This window comes from Pollachius pollachius (assembly GCF_949987615.1).
Source record: "Pollachius pollachius genome assembly, chromosome: 14".
Taxonomy (NCBI): Eukaryota; Metazoa; Chordata; class Actinopteri; order Gadiformes; family Gadidae; genus Pollachius; species Pollachius pollachius.
The window spans coordinates 10,589,568-10,611,778 of NC_136947.1; the positions used below are offsets into that span (position 1 = coordinate 10,589,568).

The 22,211-nt window shown below is 51.8% G+C and overlaps 1 protein-coding gene across 3 annotated transcripts; it reads right to left on the bottom strand.

Moving 5' to 3' along the window:
* Positions 1-259: 259 nt before the first annotated feature.
* zmynd11 (zinc finger, MYND-type containing 11) lies at positions 260-18,952 on the bottom strand. Of its 3 annotated transcripts, none has more exons than XM_079750927.1 (16): positions 18,832-18,952; positions 13,288-13,423; positions 12,030-12,189; positions 11,723-11,746; positions 11,022-11,183; positions 10,826-10,903; positions 10,483-10,575; positions 10,061-10,148; positions 9,895-9,950; positions 9,651-9,728; positions 8,522-8,640; positions 7,437-7,857; positions 6,882-6,956; positions 6,436-6,726; positions 4,748-4,933; positions 260-3,304 (listed from the first exon to the last, which is right to left on the bottom strand). In XM_079750927.1, the coding sequence occupies exons 2-16, from the start codon at positions 13,416-13,418 to the stop codon at positions 3,182-3,184; spliced, it is 2,085 nt and encodes a 694-aa protein (XP_079607053.1). In that variant the 5' UTR covers positions 13,419-13,423; positions 18,832-18,952; the 3' UTR covers positions 260-3,181. The 3 variants fall into 3 exon arrangements, with proteins under 3 accessions (XP_079607053.1, XP_079607054.1, XP_079607052.1); XM_079750928.1 differs by having other exon boundaries at positions 13,288-13,418; positions 18,832-18,918; XM_079750926.1 differs by lacking the exon at positions 18,832-18,952 and adding an exon at positions 18,642-18,781.
* Between the last annotated feature and the right edge of the window lie 3,259 nt (positions 18,953-22,211).

Consider the following 22,211-nt stretch of genomic DNA (forward strand, 5'->3'; position numbering starts at 1 on the left):
TGCTGACTGAAGAGCTGCCGACCCGGATTACGTCCTGCTCATGGTGGTCTTGGTCTCATTGTGTGAGTTTAATTTCAAATACCTCCTCCAACCATCTGGTTCAGTGGAGATCACTACGGGTTAGGATCACAGTGGTGTTTAAGGATTCTATTCCCTACACAGGGAATAGGACCCCTAACCCCTGCAGTGTTAGTGCCTTGCTCTACCAGTGGTGTTGGGGCAGAGTAGTGGAGACGAAGTGGAGACGAAGAGAAGCATGACTTGTTGATACATTTATTTGTCCATGGCAGCACATAGAATAATATATTTCTATACATATTGCTAGCTAATGCTGGAACAGAAAGGATGGCAGGAGCATAGAAAATGTTAAGCCACGGTTAATAGTTTACATATGAACAGAAGACAGCATGTCCTACTTTACACCTCGCCTCCCTAGATGGCCGCCAAAGGCCACCGTCTGAATCCAAGACCGCCTCCCACTCCAAGACCGCCTCCCACTCCAAGACCGCCTCCCCCCTCGCCAATTCATCACTGATGTCATCCGAAGCGATGCAGAGTAGCGACCCGCGATTAAGTCACAGACCAATAACCGACCCGTGATGACATCACCGACCGATAACCGACCCAAGATGACATCACCGACCAATAACCGACTGATAATCAACCCACGATGACATCACCGACCTATAACAACCCACGATGACATCACCGACCGATAACCGACCCACGATGACATCACCGACGATAACCGACTGATAACCGACCCACGATGACATCACCGACTGATAACCGACCCACGATGACATCAACGACCCATAACCGACTGATAACCGACCCACGATGACATCGACTGATAACCGACCCACGATGACATCAACGACTGATAACCGACTGCTATCCGTCCCATGATGACATCACCGACCGATAAACCCCCCGACGAGCGTCATACGGCAACACGCGGACCCCACAGACGGGTGAGACCCCTCGCTACTCCTGAGGACGTGTTTGACAACTCGTCGGTATTTGTGGTCTGCGATGAAGAGCGGGACAGAATAGAAATGGCGACCATGCAGTAATCCTGTCACATGACAGGCAACGTTGTCAGCAAACCACACCGACCTTGACACAATCGTGAACAATTCCCGACAAAAATCTTTCTGATCGCTCCAAAACGAGAAAAATAATAAAAAACTTAATTTGCAAAATCAGAACCGAGAACAAAAAGAAGCGTTTTTCTATCAGATCGAGTGAAAGAGTTGACTAAAATATAGGTTGTAACAGTTTAACTGTGATGGACCTCCAAGATGGCGGCCACAAAACGGCGAGTACGAACGCAACGCATGCCCAAACAAACACGAGTCGCCACGACGACCACGCCTAAACATGCCACACAGGTCAAAACAGAACGCCTTCCGGCCTCCCCTGGCGCCCTCAGGATGCCCGCCATTTTGAAACCAATCAGGTCATATAGATTTTATTTACATGTAGTGCAAAGTTGATTAAAAAAAACAAATTGATGATTTGACGGTTCACAAACACAAGACAACACATGAGTCCGTTCAGATGATTGCTTAGCTGTGGCAGCGCGGCCCGCCTGGACCGGACCGGACCGGACCGGACCACGTGGACCACCGGGACCACCTGGACCGGACCGGACCGGAGCGGACCGCGTGGACCACCGGGACCACCTGGACCGCAGCGAACCGGAGCGGACCGCGTGGTGGAGCGGGGTCTGTAGAAGACCTGGTGGAGGGGCGTGGTCCGTAGTCCACGTGTGGGCGTGGCCTCTCCGTAGCTCACCTGCACAACAGACAGACGCCAGCGCCGGGCGTAGACTAATCCTCAAGGTGTACCGGGTCAGGTCCGTTTCCAAGGAAACTCTCCGGGGGGGGGGGGGGGGGGGGGGGGGGGGGCTGGGGTCGCTGGGGTCGCTGGGGTCGCTGGGGGGGTGGGGGGGGGGTTCCAACAACCGGGAGGGAGAAGGTTAAAAAGGGCAGGTCCTTCGTCCTCCGGTCCGAAGTCATCATGGCGGAGCGGCAACGCCCCCGACCAACCGGGGCTCCGCCCCTCATCAACGTTAAAAGGCGATTAGATCGCCGCCGTCGTCAGGTGGAAACACAGAGTCCACACGTCTGAACTGAGTCGCTGTCCGGCCGTCCTCACAGCTGCATAAATACCTCCCCTCGCTCCGTCTGAGAGAGGCGCCCAGACCCCCCCCAGACACGCCTTCACCGCCACCAAGGGTTGGTCCGTCCTCAGGCTCCTCTCTCCGCCCGGACCGAGAGCTCCATGAGAACACGCCTAGAACACGGCTCCTCTGGGCTCCGAGAACGGGAGCGCTCAGTCCAACGTCCGGTTGAAATGCTTCGTTTGACGAGATGATCAAGAAACACAAATAATCCGCACGAGTGAAAACATAAACTCAACGGAACACGTCCAACGTCGTCTTTGATTCGTATCGATGTCCATCGGGATCAGACCCTTACATGTGCGGACACATCAAATGGAAGATTACTCTCTGTCTGCACCTCTAAGGCCAACTTTAAAAACCCTGTTCCCAATCTCAATAAGTGATTTAAGTGACTTTTCAGTAGAAATCGAAAAACACAAAAAAGGAAAAGAGGATAAAAGGTGCTATTCATGTCGTTATTAAAATAAAAATAAAAAGGAAGATTATTCTGGTTGAATACGCTGTTAATGATTAAATGTCACTGTTAAAATCTGGCCGTTGATATTTATATACATCTATAGATGGAGGAGGAGCCAATCGGACGCCGCGGAAAACCAAGTCTCTGCCTTCGCTCAAGATGGCCGCCGCGTCGCATCACAATAAGAAAAGTGTTTACAAAATCCAGGTAATAAAATGTAGTTAATGCTCATTAGCTCGTTACTACACACTTAAATAACACGTCATCGGACACCAGTTTGAAAGGAGCACGTAAGAAAAGAAAGCTAAATTAAAAACCACACGTTTAGATCACATCATCTTGAGCCATGCTCTGAACTGTCCATGATTAGAGGAAGGGGAAACGCACTGAACTCTGGGTAAATGGGTCCGTTAAATAAAAGATAAAAGAGCTGAACGCTGGATAGGAGGGAGAACAACGTCCTGTTCTCTCCGGACACACGGGGGTCCGCAATGTTTCAGTGGGGAGGGGCGGGGCTTGGGGGTGAGACGGTTTCATCTCTTGCGGCGGCAGGTGCGCTTGTGGTCGGCGTGCCAGTGCTCCTGCTGACACTTGATGGAGCAGTAAGACGTGTTCCAGCAGCAGTGGTACATGGCCTCCTCCTCGCAGTTATAGCACTGCAACACAACCAGCGCACTGTTACACACTGCAACACAACACTGTAACACAACACTGTTACACACTGCAACACAACCACCACACAACACTGTAACACAACCACCGCACAACACTGTTACACACTGTAACACAACCACCACACAACACTGTAACACACTGCCACACAACCACCGCACAACACTGTTACACACTGCCACACAGCACTGTTACACACTGCAACACAACACTGTAACACAGCACTGTTACACACTGCAACACAACCACCGCAACACAGCACTGTTACACACTGCAACACAACCACCGCACAACACTGTTACACACTGCAACACAACCACCACACAACACTGTTACACACTGCAACACAACCACCGCACAACACTGTTACACACTGCAACACAACCACCACACAACACTGTTATAGCACTGCAACACAACCACCACACAACACTGTTATAGCAATGTGACACAACTACTACACAACTAGGGCTGAACGAATAATCAAATTCAAATCGTATTCACGATGTAATAGCGATATGCAAATCGCAAAGGCTGTGAAAAAAAGTTACTGACTGGAAATCAGTAAGATTTATATTTACTTTTCTTTTACAATTCAATGGTTAAATAAATATGTTATAATATAAATTAATCTCAACACATTGGCCTTGCCTAAAGGAAGGAGCAGTTCATATGTTGACTGCTTCTAATGTTGTGTTGGTCATACTAAAGAATGATTTATTGCTTTTTTAGTGAATAATACAGAACATAAGGAACTTAATCAATTAAAAATCGCATATTAAATCGCAATCAGAATATTGTTCAAAATAATAGCAAATTTGATTACTTTCCCAAATCGTTCAGCCCTACACAGCTGTTAACACTGTAATAGCACTGCAAAACAACCAGCGCACACCGCTACAACACAAAGAGGACACACGGTTATCAACCAGGACACACTTTTATAGCACTGCAACACAACCAGGATGACACCTTTAACACTCCAACACAACCAGGATGACACTTGTAACACTGCCACACAACACAACCAGTGAAACAACGCTGTGGCGTACGAGGCATCTGGAGCACACTATGAGCACACTATTAGCACCGGCCTTAGCCCCAGGCCTTAGCCCCAGGCCTTAGCCCCAGGCCTTAGCCCCAGGCCTTAGCCCCTGCTTCAGGCCTTAGCCCCTGCCCCAGGCCTTAGCCCCAGCCCCAGGCCTTAGCCCCAGCCCCAGGCCTTAGCCCCAGCCCCAGGCCTTAGCCCCTGCCCCAGGCCTTAGCCCCAGCCCCAGGCCTTAGCCCCAGCCCCAGGCCTTAGCCCCAGCCCCTAGCCCCTGCCCCAGGCCTTAGCCCCTGCCCCAGGCCTTAGCCCCTGCCCCAGGCCTTAGCCCCTGCCCCAGGCCTTAGCCCCTGCCCCAGGCCTTAGCCCCAGCCCCACTCACCCACTGCTTCTTCTTGGTCTGGGAGATGAGCTGCTTGTGTTGGGTCACCATCTTCTTCACCTCCTCCACCAGCTCCTCCTTGCACTTCTCCTTCATCTGCTTACACTTCCTGTCCACCTCCCCCTGGGTCACGCCCACCGCCTTACTGACCGCCTGGCGCTTCTCCTCCTCCATCTCCCCCCGTAGCTGGGAGAGACAGCAACCACATCAGAGAGAGACCAACCACATCAGAGAGACACCAACCACATCAGAGAGAGACCAACCACACCGGAGAGAGACCAACCACATCAGAGAGAGACCAACCACATCAGAGAGACACCAACCACATCAGAGAGAGACCAACCACACCAGAGAGAGACCAACCACATCAGAGAGACACCAACCACATCAGAGAGAGACCAACCACACCAGAGAGAGACCAACCACATCGGAGAGAGAGACACCGACCACATCAGAGAGAGAGAGACACCAACCACATCAGAGAGACACCAACCACATCAGAGAGAGACCAACCACATCGGAGAGAGAGACACCGACCACATCAGAGAGAGACCAACCACATCAGAGAGACAGCAACCACATCGGAGAGACAGCAACCACATCGGAGAGACACCAATCACATCAGAGAGAGACACCAACCACATCGGAGAGACAGCAACCACATCGGAGAGACACCGACCACATCAGAGAAACAGCAACCACATCAGAGAGAGACAGCAACCACATCAGACAGAGACCAACCACATCAGAGAGAGACACCAACCACATCAGAGAGAGAGAGACACCAATCACATCAGAGAGAGACAGCAACCACATCAGAGAGAGAGAGACACCAACCACATCAGAGACACCAACCACATCAGAGACACCAACCAGATCAGAGAGACACCAACCAGATCAGAGAGACACCAACCACATCAGAGAGAGACATCAACCACATCAGAGAGACACCAACCACATCAGAGAGAGACGCCAACCACATCAGAGAGAGACACCAACCACATCAGAGAGAGACACCAACCACATCAGAGAGAGACACCAACCACATCAGAGAGAGACACCAACCACATCAGAGAGACACCAACCACATCAGAGAGACACCAACCACATCAGAGAGAGAGACACCAACCACATCAGAGAGACACCAACCACATGATCTCACACAGACAGACAGACAGACAGACAGACAGACCCCAGGAGAAACATCCCCCCACTCACGCCTCCCTCCCCTCCCCTCACCTGCTCCAGGGCCTCCCTCCCCCTCCCCTCACCTGCTCCAGGGCCTCCCTCCCCCTCCCTCCCCCTCCCCTCACCTGCTCCAGGGCCTCCCTCCCCCTCCCTCCCTCCCCTCCCCTCACCTGCTCCAGGGCCTCCCCCTCCCTCCCCTCCCCTCACCTGCTCCAGGGCCTCCCTCCCCCTCCCTCCCTCCCCTCCCCTCACCTGCTCCAGGGCCTCCCTCCCCCTCCCTCCCCCTCCCCTCACCTGCTCCAGGGCCTCCCTCCCCCTCCCTCCCTCCCCTCCCCTCACCTGCTCCAGGGCCTCCCCCTCCCCTCACCTGCTCCAGGGCCTCCCTCCCCCTCCCTCCCTCCCCTCCCCTCACCTGCTCCAGGGCCTCCCCCTCCCTCCCTCCCCCTCCCCTCACCTGCTCCAGGGCCTCCCTCCCCCTCCCTCCCTCCCCCTCCCCTCACCTTCTCCAGGGCCTCCCTGACCACCCGCTCCGTCTCCCTCTTGTTGTCGGCCTTCATCATCTCCTTGACGTCGGTGAAGATCTTGGTGTACTTCTCGTGGCAGAGGTTGTGGCAGGCGCCGTCGCTGGCCGTCTGCGTGCCGCGCTGCAGGGTCCGGGGCGGTGCCGCGCCCCCCGGCCCTCGCCGCGTCTGGGTGGACACCGACAGACGCTCCGGGGGCGGGGCCACGCAGGACGAGGCCGGGACCTCCTGCTGGCTGGAGCTCACCGCCTCCATCTCTGGCTCAGGGTCCTGGGGGGAGGAGGAGGGAGGTGAAGGACGAGTTGGAGGGGGTGACTTAATCTGACTGATGTATATTTAGGTGTGTGTGTGTGTGTGTGTGTGTGTGTGTGTGTGTGTGTGTGTGTGTGTGTGTGTGTGTGTGTGTGTGTGTGTGTGAGACTCACTGCGGGCTCTTCTTTGGGCTCCACTGCCTGACTGCGACGGCTCTTCTTGGCTTTGGGCTCCTGACATCCTTTGAGCTGTGATGACATCAGCACACAGTCATCCAATGAGGACACAGGGCGCTGAGAGAGGCTAAAGGTCATTGGCTCGATGGTGTGTGGTGGACTGGACCGACCCCATGCTGCTCCCTGGGTGCTGGGAACCAGCATGAGCTGGGCACTAGCATCACGTGGTAGCTACCAAGTAGAATCACGTAGCTACCTCATGCTACGTGGTAGCTACCATGTGATGCTAGTGACCAGCTCATGATGGTTCCCAGCTTTGTGATGTTACCATGTGATGGTAGAATATGATGTTACCCTGTGATGCTAATATGTAATGCTAAAGCATGATGTTACCATGTGATGTTACTTTGTGATGCTAAAGCATGATGTTACCATGTGATGCTAATATGTGATGCTAAAGCGTGATGTTACCCTGTGATGTTACCCTGTGGTGTTACCATGTGGTGTTACCATGTGATGCTAAAGCGTGGTGGTTCTCCACAGTGAACTCACATGTTTGATCTGCTCGTTGCTGGTGGAGGAGATGCTGGACTCCGCCTCGTCCGTCCTCTCTGTCCTCACGCCTCCCCCACCTCCTCCACCGCTCTCCTCCTGGCCAGCCGTCTGCCTCGGGCCCCCCGGCCTCTGCTTCTTCTCCTGGCCCCTCTTCTCCTCCTCCTCTTCGTCCTCCTCTTCCTCCATGTCCTCCACGTCCTCCACCTCCTCCGGCTCCTCCTCCAGGTCCTGTGCCGGCTGGCCGCCCTCCTCCTCCTCCACCTCCTCCACCTTGGTCTTCCAGTAGCGCCCCTCGCGCAGGAAACGCTGGTAGAGCTGCAGCTCGTCGCAGGCCTTCCTCCAGCCGTTGCTGCGCTTCACCTGCAGCTGCTGCACGCTCACCTTGATGTCCTGGATGTTGTCCGCCGGGATCCATGCCCTGCTCCCATTGGTCGAGAGGGACGGAGGGGAAATTTAGCCCCCCGGGGTGCTAGCAGGAACCGGAGCTGGACCGTCAGCAGCCTCTGGGGACGCTCAACCCGGGCTGGCTGCGTTCGGCTAGCTCTGGTCCCCGCTAGCCTTCTAGCTACACTGGGCTAATGGCTCCCTCTGGTCCCCGCTAGCCTTCTAGCTACGCTGGCCTAATGGCTACCTCTGGTTACAGCTAGCCTTCGAGCTACACTGGGCTAATGGCTACCTCTGGTTACAGCTAGCCTTCTAGCTACACTGAGCTAATGGCTACCTCTGGTTACAGCTAGCGTTCTAGCTACACCGGACTAATGGCTACCTCTGATTACAGCTATTCTTCAATATTTTCAAGAAGAATCTTTCAAGAGCCTTCCCATGTGTACATTTGATTCTGAACGACCCAAACGTCAACCAAAAGCAGATTTATATTATTGTGATTTTTATATACAATGAGCACCCTGCTTGCATTGTTGAGAAGGTGTGTATGCTAACTAGCCCTCTACTAGCATGGTTTAAAACAGCCACTGAAAACAAGCACTTTGGTTAGTAACAGTATGTTAACAATAAAAATCAAGGTTAACAACAGCCTATGCTAACTAGCGTTCTGCTAGCCACGCGCCAACCATGGTGCTAACCTCTGGTGCTGGTGGCCGAAGAAGCGGACGTCCACCTGGTTGTCCTCGCGCTGTAACACCTTGGCCGGCCAGTAGCCAAACCCCTTCATTTTGGCCCACACCACCTCATGGACCGGGCTCTGCAGAGGACACACCTAGCGTTAGCATCTCTTTAAACCTAGCGCTAGGATCCACTTCAACCTAGCGCTAGCGTCCGCTTCAACCTAGCGCTAGCGTCCGCTTCAACCTAGCGCTAGCGTCCGCTTCAACCTAGCGCTAGCGTCCGCTTCAACCTAGCGTTAGCGTCCGCTTCAACCTAGCGTTAGCGTCCGCTTCAACCTAGTGTTAGCGTCTACCTCAGGGGTCCCCAGCACAGTGCCTGCGGGCACCAGGGCGCCCGCAGGCCTGTTCTAAAAAATAGAACAACTCATTCTTGAACAACTCTTTCCCACCTTTTTTAAGTCATTGTTGATAATTATTGTGAGAAATCATTTACATGATCAGTGTCTTCACATAGATGAGTATCATTAATAATAATATATAACTAAAGGCAAACTGAGCAAATTTGTTATTTCAGAAGAGTGTATCAAATTGGGTGCCCTTCGTATGACTCAGTACCCATGAAGTAGCTCTCAGGTTCAATAAGGTTGGTGACCCCTGGTCTACCTCAACCTAGCGCTAGCGTCTGCTTCAAACTAGTGTTAGCGTCTACTTCAACCTAGAGCTAGCAACTTCTTCAACCTGGCTTTAGTGTCTGCCTCCCTTTGGCGACCCAGGGTGTGTCTGTGTGTACTGAGGGTCAGAGTGGGTGTGTGTGTGTGTGTCCTGAGGTCAGGGTGTGTGTGTTCGTACACTGTAGGTCAGGGTGTGTGTGTGTGTGTGTGTGTGTGTGTGTGTGTACTGAGGGTCAGAGTGGGTGTGTGTGTGTCCTGAGTTCAGGGTGTGTGTGTTCGTACACTGTGGGTCAGGGTGTATGTGTGTGTGTGTGTGTGTGTGTGTGTGTGTGTGGTTGTGTGTGTGTGGTTGTGTGTGTGTGTGTGTGTGTGTGTGTGTGTGTGTGTGTGTGTGTGTGTGTGTGTGTGTGTGTGTGTGTGTGTGTGTGTGTGTGTGTGTGTGTGTGTGTGTACTGAGGGTCAGGGCGGGTACTCACACAGGGGTAGCAGAACCAGTTGTCCGGCCGGGCGTTTGACAGGTAGAAACAGTTCTTACACAACATCAACTCATTCAGCTAGAGGCGAGGGGGGGGAGAGGGAGGGAGGACGAGGACGAGAGAGGGATGGGGTGGGGGGAGGAGAGAACAGAGAGATGTATCAGACAGGGCCTCAAGAGACAGGTCGTAGTGTGCAACATCAGCTCCAGTCTACTGCTCTATAAGGTCAGTGGGAGAGCGGTACCTCGTGACACGTGTCGCTGTAGAGCAGCCGGGCGATCTCAGCCTGGTCGCTGTGCACTGCAACACACACACAAACACACAAACACACACACACACACACTAAAGTAAGCCGGGTCCACAGGGTACAACACACCACTGGTACTCAGACAGTGGAGGCTCCTGCCCACCTCCGAACAGGATGGCCGTGTTGTGGACGATCTGCTGGGCGTCCGCCTTGAACTCCTCAAAGTTCTTGTAGCGCCCCTCAGACAGGTTCTGACACACACACAAACACACACACACACACACACACACTTAGTAACAACACAGTCCATTGACCTTGTTCCACCTGGTTACAGTGTAGTAGTGTAACAAAGTAGCTGTGTAAAGGTGAGGGTGTGTAACAGTGTAGTGATGTAACAGTGTAGTTGTGTAGCAGTGTAATGGTGTAACAGTGTAGTTGTGCAACAGTGTAGCAGTGTAACACTGTAGTTGTGTAGAAGTGTAGTCGTGTAGCAGTGTAGCGGTGTAGTTGTGTAGCCGTGTAGTTGTGTGGCGGTGTAGTTTTGTAGCAGTGTAGTTGTGTAGCAGTGTAGTTGTGTAGCGGTACCTCCTGTATGTTGGTGACGTCCAGGGCGGTGTGGATCAGCCGTTTGTACATTGGGTGTTTGGTGTCTTTCCCCTTCTTATTAAGATCCACCGCCTGGAGGGAGGGGGGAGGGGGGGGGAGGGAGGGAGGGAGGAGGGGGGGAGGGAGAGATGTCCATAAACGTACTGCTTGATTTTATAATGGGCCAGAGATCCTTTTTTTTTTTTTTTATTGAACGTTTTAGACGTGGTCACAACGTCTTCAACATCATAACCAGCCGTCAGAGAACAGGTTTGAGAGCGTCTCACTCCGCTCCCAACGCAGGCAGGGCTTCTCATTTCACTGTGCGCGTGTGTGTGCTCACCCTCTCCTTCATGCGCGTGACGATGAAGCGCAGATATCTACACATCTCCTGTTTACTCAGAATCTTCTTTTTACTGCCCTGCAGACAGACAGGTCAGAGAGAGCCGGGTCAGAGAGACAGTTACCGGACAGACAGCTAACAGACGGGTTAGAGACAGACAGGTCAGAGAGACAGGTGAGAGACAGACAGGCGGTACCCTGCAGACGAGGCAGTGCCACTGGGTGTGGGGGTCCCTGGTCTTGTCCGTCTCCCCCAGACACTTGAGGTGGTAGACCCTGAAGCAGCCGTCGCAGGACACCACCTCCCCCGGCAGGTGGCACTGGAAGCAGTACCAGTCATGGTCCTCAGCCTCCCAGTCCTGCACACACACACGCACACACACATTGAGTCAACCCCCCACCGACGCCCCGACCCCTGGCTGAAACTGTGACACACACAGAAACAGTTAAGTCTAACACGCACACACTAAAGCGCAACACAAACACACTCATGAAAGGTCAACGATTGCGCAAGTTGTGTTTGACGTCAGGGGTTCAAGTGAAATCACGCTTCAACCACACACACACACACACACACACAGACAAATATATACATATATCTATATACCACAATAATCACACACACTAGGAAAATATACCACAATATCACACACATCCAAAAATATCTGTCTCCGTCTCCCCCCCAGGGTCTCCCCTCTTCCTCCCTAGTACAGTGTGTGTGTTCTGCTCACACTTAATAATGATTGTATATAATATTAAGGGTTGTGCACATGAGGGGGGCGTGCACACGCACAAACAAAAGGCCCCTTAGGGTATCATATCAGCCCCTTGCAGCAGTGCATGCTGGGAAAGGGCAGAGGGGCATGAAAAAGGAAAAGCCAGAGTGTCGCCTCCTCACCTTGCTGCCCTCCGCCTTGGGTTCCTGTGGTTACAAGAGAGATAACACAAGTGTAACCAGAAGCACATGGTACAGTGTGTGTGTGTGTGTGTTTTTCTCGCATGCGTGTGTATTTCTGTGTGTGTGTGTTTGCGTGTGTTTCTCTGCATGTTTGTGCTTCTGTGTGTGTGTTTGCGCGCGTGTGTGTGTGTGTGTGTGTGTGTGTGTGTGTGTGTGTGTGTGTGTGTGTGTGTGTGTGTGTGTGTGTGTGTGTGTGTGTGTGTGTGTGTGTGTGTGTGTGTGTGTGTGTGTGTGGCGGGGGTCTCACCATCTCGTCCCCGGGCAGCCAGTAGCCCTCCTGCTCTATGCCGGCCTTGGAGCCCTTGCAGCCCACGGTGAGGGTCTCCACCACCAGCCCATCCTTCACCGCCAGGCTGAGCTGCCGGCCCGTCTCCTTAGGGTGCATCCCGAACACCCGGCTCAGGTACCTGCAGGGAGACAGCGCTGAGTGGAGGGGAGGCTGGACACCCCCCAGGCCTGGGCCTAGACCTCTCTCTCTCTCCCTCTCTCCCTCCCTCCCTCCCTCCCTCTCCCTCTCCCCCTCTCTCCTTCTCTCTCTCCCTCCCTCTCCCTCTCTCTCTCTCTCTCTCTCCCTCTCCCCCTCTCTCCTTCTCCCTCTCTCCCTCCCTCTCCCTCTCTCTCTCTCTCTCTCCCTCTCCCCCTCTCTCCTTCTCCCTCTCCCCCTCTCTCCTTCTCTCTCTCCCTCCCTCTCTCTCTCTCTCCCTCTCTCTCTCTCCCTCTCCCTCCCTCTCCCTCTCTCCCTCTCTCTCCCTCTCCCTCCCTCCCTCTCTCTCTCTCTCTCTCTCTCAAGGTTCCGCGGCATTCCGCTGCACTCTCCGTTGCCGTGACAACAGCCACCCAGACAGCGGGGAGAGTGTTGGGAGTGCAGCCAGCCGGCGAGGTGGGCCGCAGACTGACGGCCCGCCGAGCGCTTTGTTCACCGGTGATCCATAATCAATCACCCCTCTGGTGGTGGTGGTGCTGTTGGGGGAGTAGGTGGTTTTGCTGGTGTTGCTGGTGGTGGGGGTGATGTTAGGGCTGTTGGGGGAGTAGGTGGTGTTGCTGCTGGTGATGGTGGTGGTGTTTGTCGTGGTGGTGTTGGGGGAGTAGGTGGTGCTGCTGGTGGTGTTGGTGGTGTTGCTGGTGGTGGTGTTGGTGGTGTTGCTGGTGGTGGTGTTGGTGGTTGTAGTGAGGGTGGTGGTGGTGGAGGTGTTGCCGTTGGTGGTGGCGGTAGCGGTGGTGGTGTTGGTGGTGTTGCTGGTGGTGGTGTTGGTGGTGTTGCTGGTGGTGGTGTTGGTGGTGTTGCTGGTGGTGGTGTTGGTGGTGTTGCTGGTGGTGGTGTTGGTGGTGTTGCTGGTGGTGGTGTTGGTGGTGTTGCTGGTGGTGGGGGTGGGGGTGGGGGTGCTGGTGGTGTTGGTGGTTGTAGTGAGGGTGGTGGTGGTGGAGGTGTTGCCGTTGGTGGTGGCGGTAGCGGTGGTTGTGTTGGTGGTGGACCAGGGGCGATACAGTGGTGGGTGGAGGCTTACTTGGAGATGCGGTCCATGTTGGCAATCTGCTTCTGGTTGCGGATGACCTCGATGGCGGCCCACACGTACTGGACCACCTTGGGGTCCGCCTGCCGCTTCCTCACCGCCCGCGACATCACTTCCTTATTCATCTAAGCTGCAGCAGGACACAAAGCCCAGCTAGCGTTAGCTCTGCCGACGCACGGGAACAAGCACGCTAGGGTAGGCAGAACACTAGGGATATGTAATATGTAAGGATAAGAAGCACACTAGGGTATAATGTTATGATGCATAGCACCCTGGGATACAGAGCATGCTAGGATACTAGCATGCTAGGGTACTCGCATGTTAATATACAAAGCACGCTAGGGTACGTAGCACACTAGGGTACTAGCATGCTAGGATACGTAGCATGTTGGGATACGTAGCACGCTAGGGTACTAGCATGCTAGGATACATAGCAGTAGGGCTGCTCGATAATGGAAAAAATCATAATCACGATTATTTTGGTCAATATTGAATTCACGATTATTCAAACGATTATTTTTGAGTTTCAAAACATGTTTTTATTCAGTATGTCTATATGGGGTCAGAACAGTCTCATTAATAATGAATGCACAGAGAAGGATTCACAAATGTATTTTGTGATTTATATATAAATTACTCTCTTCTCAAAAATACATTTCAATGCACACACACATGGATATCGGTATGTATAAATGTAAAATAAATTCATAAACAAAAATAAGTTTCACAAACACATTTCTGATCCACATACAAATGTGCCTTGTTTTAAATAAATGTTATATAAATCCATAAATATATGAATTAAAAAATATTTCCAATTTTCATCAAAATGTATTTGAATGTTGTTACATTTATATACAAACTGTTAAACTTGAATTTTCAAGCCGCTTTTCATTTGTGAACTTGTCATTTGTGCGTGAACTGGTCTGTATTTATATGTGGATTTTTGAGACTCTCCTGGCGTGGCTGGATTCACAAATGCATTTTGTGAACCTACAATCCCAAACCCAGTCGAAACTAGACGGAAAAAGTGTGTAGTTCAAAACGTGACGCAGCTTTTACTTCTTCACCACCTAGAGATTGTTATGTACGATCATTCAAAAAAACCATTATTTCCCATAGACATTTGACCGAGGGAACCGGGAGGCTCGGAGGCAGGACTTATTCTTAAGAGGTCGGGACTGCAGTCATGTGATTGGCTGAAAACGAGGGAGGCATCTGATTGGCTACAGAGAGTCCCTTGTTGAAAAAACAGACCAGTTCACACACAAATGCAAACAAGTTCACAAATGAAATGCACCTTGTTAATTCAAGTTTAACAGTTTGTATATAAATGTAACAACATCCAAATACATTTCTGAAAATTGCAAATATTTTTTTATTAATATATTTATGGATTTATATTACATTCATTTAAAACAAGACACATTTGTGTGTGGATCAGAAATGTGTTTGTGAAACTTATTTTTGTTTATGGATTTATTTTACATTTATACATACCAATATCCATTTGTGTGTGCATTGAAATGTATTTGTGAGAAGAGAGTCATTTATATATAAATCACAAAATACATTTGTGAATCCTTCTCTGTGCATTCATTATTAATGAGACTGTTCTGACCCCATATGTCTTTCCCAAAAAACTCATTGTAACTGAGATCTTCGCCTTAAAGGATAAACAAAATGGTCAAAAAGAAAATGTTAAAATCTATAAAAAAATTACAGATATGTATCCAGCTGTTCTGCATTTTCTATAAAACATTTTATAAAAAAAGAAATATAGATATATATAGATATATATTGAAAGCTTGATAATGTTAGTTTTGTGATCATTTGATGCTAAAATTGAAATCGCGATCAAATTAGATGAATCGCCCAGCCCTACATAGCAGGCTGGTAGATACATAGTACACCAGGGAATGTAGCTTTCCAGGAAACATAGCATGCTGGTACATAGCACACTAGGTATTAAGCATGCTAGATACATAGCTTGATAGGGAACATAACATGCAATGGTACATAGTAGTCCAGGGTACCTAGCGCTCTAGGATACCTCAAACCACATAAATGACATTTAAATTACACCAATCAAGCAGAGTCTAACAGCTAGAGCCAGAAGTATCCTGAGACAGAGAGGGGGGGGGGGGCGAGCAACCTCATTGTTTTCTACTTTTAAAGACCTCCCCGGTAGTTCCAATCCACATGGACGCGCCAAAACATCGAAGGGCTTCTAATTGGTCTATTTGTACAGAACGAGAACCCCGGGCGATGACAGCCTGAGCCGGTAGATTCACCCAGAACCCTCCTGGAGCCTCCAGAGGCCTGCCGCCTGTCGCTGCCCCGGGCCCTACTCCGTCTGCACTTTAAACTCTAATCCAAGGTTTACCGCTCGCCTGCCAAGTGGCCGTGAAACCTCGGCTGTTGGTTTCATAAATCTGCACCACGGCAGAACCCATCATAATCCCCCAGGTTTAATACCCCCGGAGACCGGCCAACACGCACGCTGAAGGAGGCCTCAGGGGGCCTCAGGGGGACCAGGGGGCTAGTGGAGGCCTCAGGGGGCTTAGTGGAGGCACCAGGGGGCTAGTGGAGGCCTCAGGGGGCTAGTGGAGGCCTCAGGGGGCTAGTGGAGGCCTCAGGGGGCTAGTGGAGTCCTCAGGGGGCTAGTGGAGGCCTCAGGGGGCTAGTGGAGGCACCAGGGGGCTAGTGGAGGCCTCAGGGGGCTAGTGGAGGCCTCAGGGGGCTAGTGGAGTCCTCAGGGGGCTAGTGGAGGCCTCAGGGGGCTAGTGGAGGCACCAGGGGGCTAGTGGAGGCACCAGGGGGCTAGTGGAGGCCTCAGGGGGCTAGTGGAGGCACCAGGGGGCTAGTGGAGGCCTCAAGGGGCTAGTGGAGGCCTCAGGGGGCTAGTGGAGGCACCAGGGGGCTAGTGGAGGCCTCAAGGGGCTTAGTGGAGGCCTCATGGGGCTAGTGAAAGCCTCAGGGGGCTAGTGGAGGCCTCAGGGGGTAGTGGAGGCCCAGGGTGCTAGTGGAGGCCTCAGGGGGCTAGTGGAGGTCTCATGGGGTAGTGGAGGTACCAGGGTGCTAGCGGAGGCCCAGGGTGCTAGCGGAGGCCCAGGGTGCTCGTGGAGGAACCAGGGTGCTAGTGGAGGCACCAGGGTGCTAGTGAACCCACCGAGTATTTTAGGAACCCACCCTGAGCCTGTTAGGAACCCACCCTGAGCCTGTTAGGAACCCACCCTGAGCCTGTTAGGAACCCACCCTGAGCCTGTTAGGAACCCACCCTGAGCCTGTTAGGAACCCACCCTGAGCCTGTAAGGAAGTCACCCTGAGTCTGTTAGGAAGTCACCCTGAGTCTGTTAGGAAGTCACCCTGAGCCTGTTAGGAAGTCACCGTGAGCCTGTTAGGAAGTCACCCTGAGTCTGTTAGGAACTCACCCTGAGCCTGTTAGGAAGTCACCCTGAGTCTGTTAGGAACTCACCCTGAGTCTGTTAGGAACTCACCCTGAGTCTGTTAGGAACTCACCCTGAGCCTGTTAGGAACTCACCCTGAGCCTGTTAGGAACTCACCCTGAGTCTGTTAGGAAGTCACCCTGAGCCTGTTAGGAAGTCACCCTGAGTCTGTTAGGAACTCACCCTGAGCCTGTTAGGAACTCACCCCAAGCCTGTTAGGAAGTCACCCTGAGTCTGTTAGGAGGTATAGTTCAACATAAAAGCCGCGATCCATTCAGGGTGAGAGTGCGTGGGTTTCCCCCACAGAGAGACATGCCACATTCCATCACATCCCTTCAGTCCATCAGCAGGCGCTCTGATCCAGAGAGACTGGCAGCATATGTGACCTACTCAGAGGAGTAGCTAGGGGTTAGGGCCGCCTGCTCAGGGAGATGGACTGGGGACACTGGGGATGGACCCCAAGACCTTTAGGCTGGGCGTACGCAGGCTGTATGAGATGTATGGCTTGTAACATCTGTAGGTAAATACAGATTAACAGCAATCAAAATGCTATGGTCCCTAACCCCTCATGATCCTCGCTCGAGCGTATGATAACATGCACGGCCAGCTGTCCATCGCTGGACGCACGGACGGGATTTCTCCGCCGTCATGACGTCTGCATTCTGTTTCCCCCGCCAAGCAAGCGTCGCTCCTGGTATCCAGCGTGGGTGTTGATGCAGGACACCAGCCACCTGACTACCTCCAGCCCACAGACTAGCACCAGACTACAGTCAGATAACCACCAGACTACCACCAGCCCCAGACTACCTCCAGACTACAGTCAGATTACCACCAGACCACCACCAGCCCCCAGACCACCTCCAGCCCCCAGGCTACCACCAAATCACAACCAGACTACCACCAGCCCCCAGAATACCACCAGAGTACCACCAGACTACCACCAGCCCACAGACTATAACCAGACTACCATCAGACCTCAGACTACCACCAGACTACCAATAGACCCCAGACTATCAACAGCCCCCAGACTACCACCAGCCCCAAGACTACCACCAGACTAACAACAGCCTCTAGACTACCACCAGCACCCTCCTCACCCAGACTAACACCAGACTACCCCCAGCCCACCCCCTTCAGACTACCACCAGCCCGCCCCCCTCAGACTACCCGCAGCCCAACCCCCGACAGCAGCTAGAGTCGCCCCCGGCCCTGCAGCCCACCCCGCAGTGTGACACTACAAGCTGCTATGACAACTAATTACGACCCGGCGGGCTCATATACCAATTAGGGAAGGTGTGATCCGGCGGGGCCAATCAACAAAGGCCGCACCGCGCGCCCTCCTCACCTGGTGAGCTCGCGAGGAGGACAGGTGAAGGTAAATAGTCGGCTAGGGTGAAGACCCTTTAGCGCGGGCATCCCGCCTGTTGACGTCACTGACCGCTGACAGCGCGGCGGCCTTTCATAAAGGACGTGTTGTTGCGTCCAAGTGCAATACAACGTACACAAACACGAACTTGGTTCCGATGAAAGCCCGCATTTTAGCGGGCTATTGCTTTTTCTCCCCAACAAAAGGAGCTGAAAGGCCCCGTCAGCTACGTTTAGCATAACGTAGCCTGGCTCATAGCGAAACACGCGACACACAAAGCTCGAACGCGTCGCTTCGTTATTTCACGAACTTCGTCAACACGAAGTTCGGATGAGACGATCCGCGGGTTTCTGGAGCCCCGGGTCTCAGCCCCGGGGGCTGTTGGTAGGCTAGCCAGCTAGCGGGCTAGGCTAAGCTAGATGTAGCCGCTAGCAGTGTCTGACATGTCCCCCTCAGCCCGCGGGTCAGCATCCCGGGTTAACCCGAGTTAAGGTAAATTAAGGGTAAGGTTAAGGTAGTAAAACAGTACTCACTAGAACACGACGACACGGAGAAAGCCCACCACGGGGACACGCGCCGCGCTAACGAGGCTAGCGGCTAGCAGCTACTGGTTTGTTTTGGTGTGCGCCATGTTGCCTCTCCTCAGCCCTCCACCAGCCTGTCACGGAGCGGGTTGTGAACGCGTGGTTAATGCGCTGTGACGGGGTGAGGGCGGAGACTCACCGGGGCGGCGGCGCTACTGAAACACACACGGCGGGAGGATCCACAGGGCGGTGGGGCGCCTCGCAGCCGGGCCTCCGTGGTGGATCAGCGGGACGAGGGTCGGGTCTGACGGGGAGGTAAACACCAGGAGGAGGGCTCAGGAGGAGGGCTTAGGAGGAGGAGGACAACTCATGAGGAGGACCACTCAGGAGGAGGAGGAGGAGGTGGACCGCTCAGGAGGAGGAGGGAGACCACTCTGGAGGAGGACCACAGGAGGACGAGGAGGTGGAGGACCATTCTGAAAATCAACTCCTGGATGTGGACCTGGTTCCTCTCCTCTACTACTCTTCTGACCTCCGCTGCTCTATATCTCTGTTTATCTGATGAATTGATTACCATTAATATGATCAAATTATTATTATTATCAGATCATTAGAACAATGATTTTGGTCGTTGTATATCATTGTATGTGTGTTATATGTTGTTATATGTTACACATATTATTTGGATATGCATATTGTTTTTTCCACTGCTTTAATATGATAATGATGAGAAGGATTAATTGTGGACCGTTACGATTGACCAAAAGCAAAGACCTTATATATGGTAACAAGATAACAGTTGATATTTGAGCAATTACTGAGGTTCATATCTAACAGATCATAAATAGAGCTGGTTTCTGTTCCTCAGACACACACACACACACACACCCAGACACACACACACACACACACACACACACACACACACACACACACACACACACACACACACACACACACACACTTAACAGCAACTTTAAAGTGTTTAAAAGTTCCCCAACTTCCAGAAGGGATGGTGTGACTGAGGCCTGCTGGGAAGGGTGGGAGATGTGGTCAAACTGTCACGCCAGGCAGCCAGTTGGCCTATAGAGGTCGCTAATGCTTATATTTATTAGTGAATTATTCAGTATATTTATAGTTCCGTGTCATCAATCTGTAAACTCAATTAACGCATCGATCAAAAACACAACCACGAATTACACATGAAAGGAGGGTAGGTTGAATTTTCTAACATCAATTATGGACCTAATGATTATTTAAAGATGCGTGAAATATGGAACGACAATGCACAGGAATATTGCGTCGTTTCTTTGTCTATAAGTAAGTAATTGACGAATTCGCAGCAATTATGAATGAAGTGATAATAAATCAGTTTGAAATGCATTAAATGTGGCTTACAAATACCGACCACTAGATGGTGGAAGAGTTCCACTCAACGGGACGGTCACGGGAAGACGAGAAGGCGAAGTGGAGAACGAGGTTTGTCTTCGCCTAGTTTGGTAGTAATTAATTCAAGCTGAAATAACACATGATAGAATTAGAAATAGTCCACCTAACCTAACCTTGTCTGAGGGCTACTTAGGGCCATTCTAATTTAACTTATTTTACACATCATTGCGAAATGCAACTGCAACTTATAAGCAGAACCCTTAAGCGTCTAATACTCTCCTCACACGAGGCTCCGCCTGGCTCCGCAGGAGGAGGAGATGAAGGGAGCAGCAGATGCACTCTGCTCCGTCTGACTTCAGTCAGCTCCACTGCACTCATGAGACGATGCTGCAGCACATCCTGCAGCATCGGACTGCTCCCGTCCCAGAGCCCTGGGGTCAGGGGTCACGAGAGGATGATCTCTAACTCATCTTTAAGTGGAGTAACAACCTCCTCTGTGGCCAGGCTAACCCTGTCATCACTTCATCACCTCATACACTCATCACTTTATCACCTCATCCCCTCATCATCGCTTCATAACCTCATCACCTCATCACTACACATTGGGTACCACTATGTGGTGATTAAAATGCGTTGGTTGTAACATTTGTAAACCTCCAAAGAGGAACTTCATGTTGTGTGAGAATATCCTGCAGTTTGCTGACAGCACAACAGTTTTGTTCAGGTTTTTAATTGAATATTTAAGATCTGCCCATGCAGGATAGACTGATCTTGTTATGATTTAAGCATCTAATTATAAAAACCTGGTGCAGAAAAATAATTGGAAAATGGCAACAGAAGAAGGTTACTCTGGGACGTGTTGAACAAGAATATGGTGGAGTGGACTGAAAACGCTTTGATTAGATGTTTTTTTGGAATTTATAAAGTATGCCTAATTAGACCCTCAGAGGTGTGGATGGCGTGAGCCTCGTCTCTTTGAGGAGCCCGCAGAGGCTGACGGAGGCGGACGGAGGCGGACGAAGAGCTATCAGCCCTCTCCATGAGTCCGCCCCAGGGGCCGTTTAGGAATGCCACAACATTCAAACCCTGGCCAGCTCGTCAGAGACACGATCCCCCCAGGATGAGCAAACTCGCCCTTAAATCTGCTTTTGCTTTGATTTCCCGTTCAAATCTCGTCTCCCTCCTGCTTCAGGAATATAGGAGCCCTGCCCGCTAACGCCAGTCAAACCCTGCATCAGCCAATCTCTAGGGTAATATCTAGGGTGAGTGGGAGGGGTTTAGGGTGAGTGGGAGGGGTTTAGGGTGAGTGGGGCTTAGGGTGAGTGGGAGGGGTTTAGGGTGAGTGGGAGGGGTTTAGGGTGAGTGGGAGGGGTTTAGGGTGAGTGGGGTTTAGGGTGAGTGGTAGGGGTTTAGGGTGAGTGGGAGGGGTTTAGGGTGAGTGGGAGGGGTTTAGGGTGAGTGGGGTTTAGGGTGAGTGGGAGGGGTTTAGGAGTGTTGATAGTAAGATTCTTGAAAACAAAGAGTGAGGTACGAGGTAGCTAGCATTTTTAATTTGTAGAATATATCGAATGTGATTTTATTAGTAACATTAGGAAATAGCTAGGATGAGCATCGGCTACCGGTAGGTCGAGGTCACTCTAAAGTGTGGAACACACCGGCCCAACAGTTGGCCATCTGAAACGTTTGGGGAGACTCGGACAAGTTCGGGTACCAATCTGTTCGGTGTGTTCAGCTGTGTTGGAGGCTTTTGGAACCGCGCAGACGGTGTCTGGTCCGATTCAACACGCAAAGTCTTGGAGCGTTGGCGGTCTGAGTAGTGGAGCATTTGGATACACTGATTGGTTGTGTGCTAGCGAATCAGCGCGGTGTGTGGGAGGGGCGGAAGTGATCATGGTCAACAAACCACCTAAACAGGGATGGAGAAGAGCTACAAACTCCACTTTATCGTTGCATCGCATTTTTTTGATATTTCTACATATTTCGGGAATCCATGGCTGCGTGGACCACTTTATTTTTCTAATCTGATAATCTATGGCCTGCACTCCGTTCGTAATTTCCTGTCATGTTTTGAAATATTGGCATGAGCCTAGCGCCACCTGATGTTAAGGAGAATTATTGCATCTCACTCAAGCGCAGAACGTACGCGCTACAGTGTAGTTGGCAGTAGTCTTCGCGGTGTGTTTCAATACA

Bases quoted from the DNA above. Each gene is read 5' to 3' on its own strand.
- zmynd11 (XM_079750927.1), bottom strand. From the start codon at position 13,418: ATGAATAAGGAAGTGATGTCGCGGGCGGTGAGGAAGCGGCAGGCGGAC. The intron at 11,747-12,029 runs GTGAGACCCCCG...TTGTAACCACAG, and splicing joins GGCTGCCCGGGGACGAGATG to GAACCCAAGGCGGAGGGCAG. The intron at 9,951-10,060 runs GTGGGCAGGAGC...TGTGTGTTGCAG, and splicing joins CACGGCCATCCTGTTCGGAG to TGCACAGCGACCAGGCTGAG.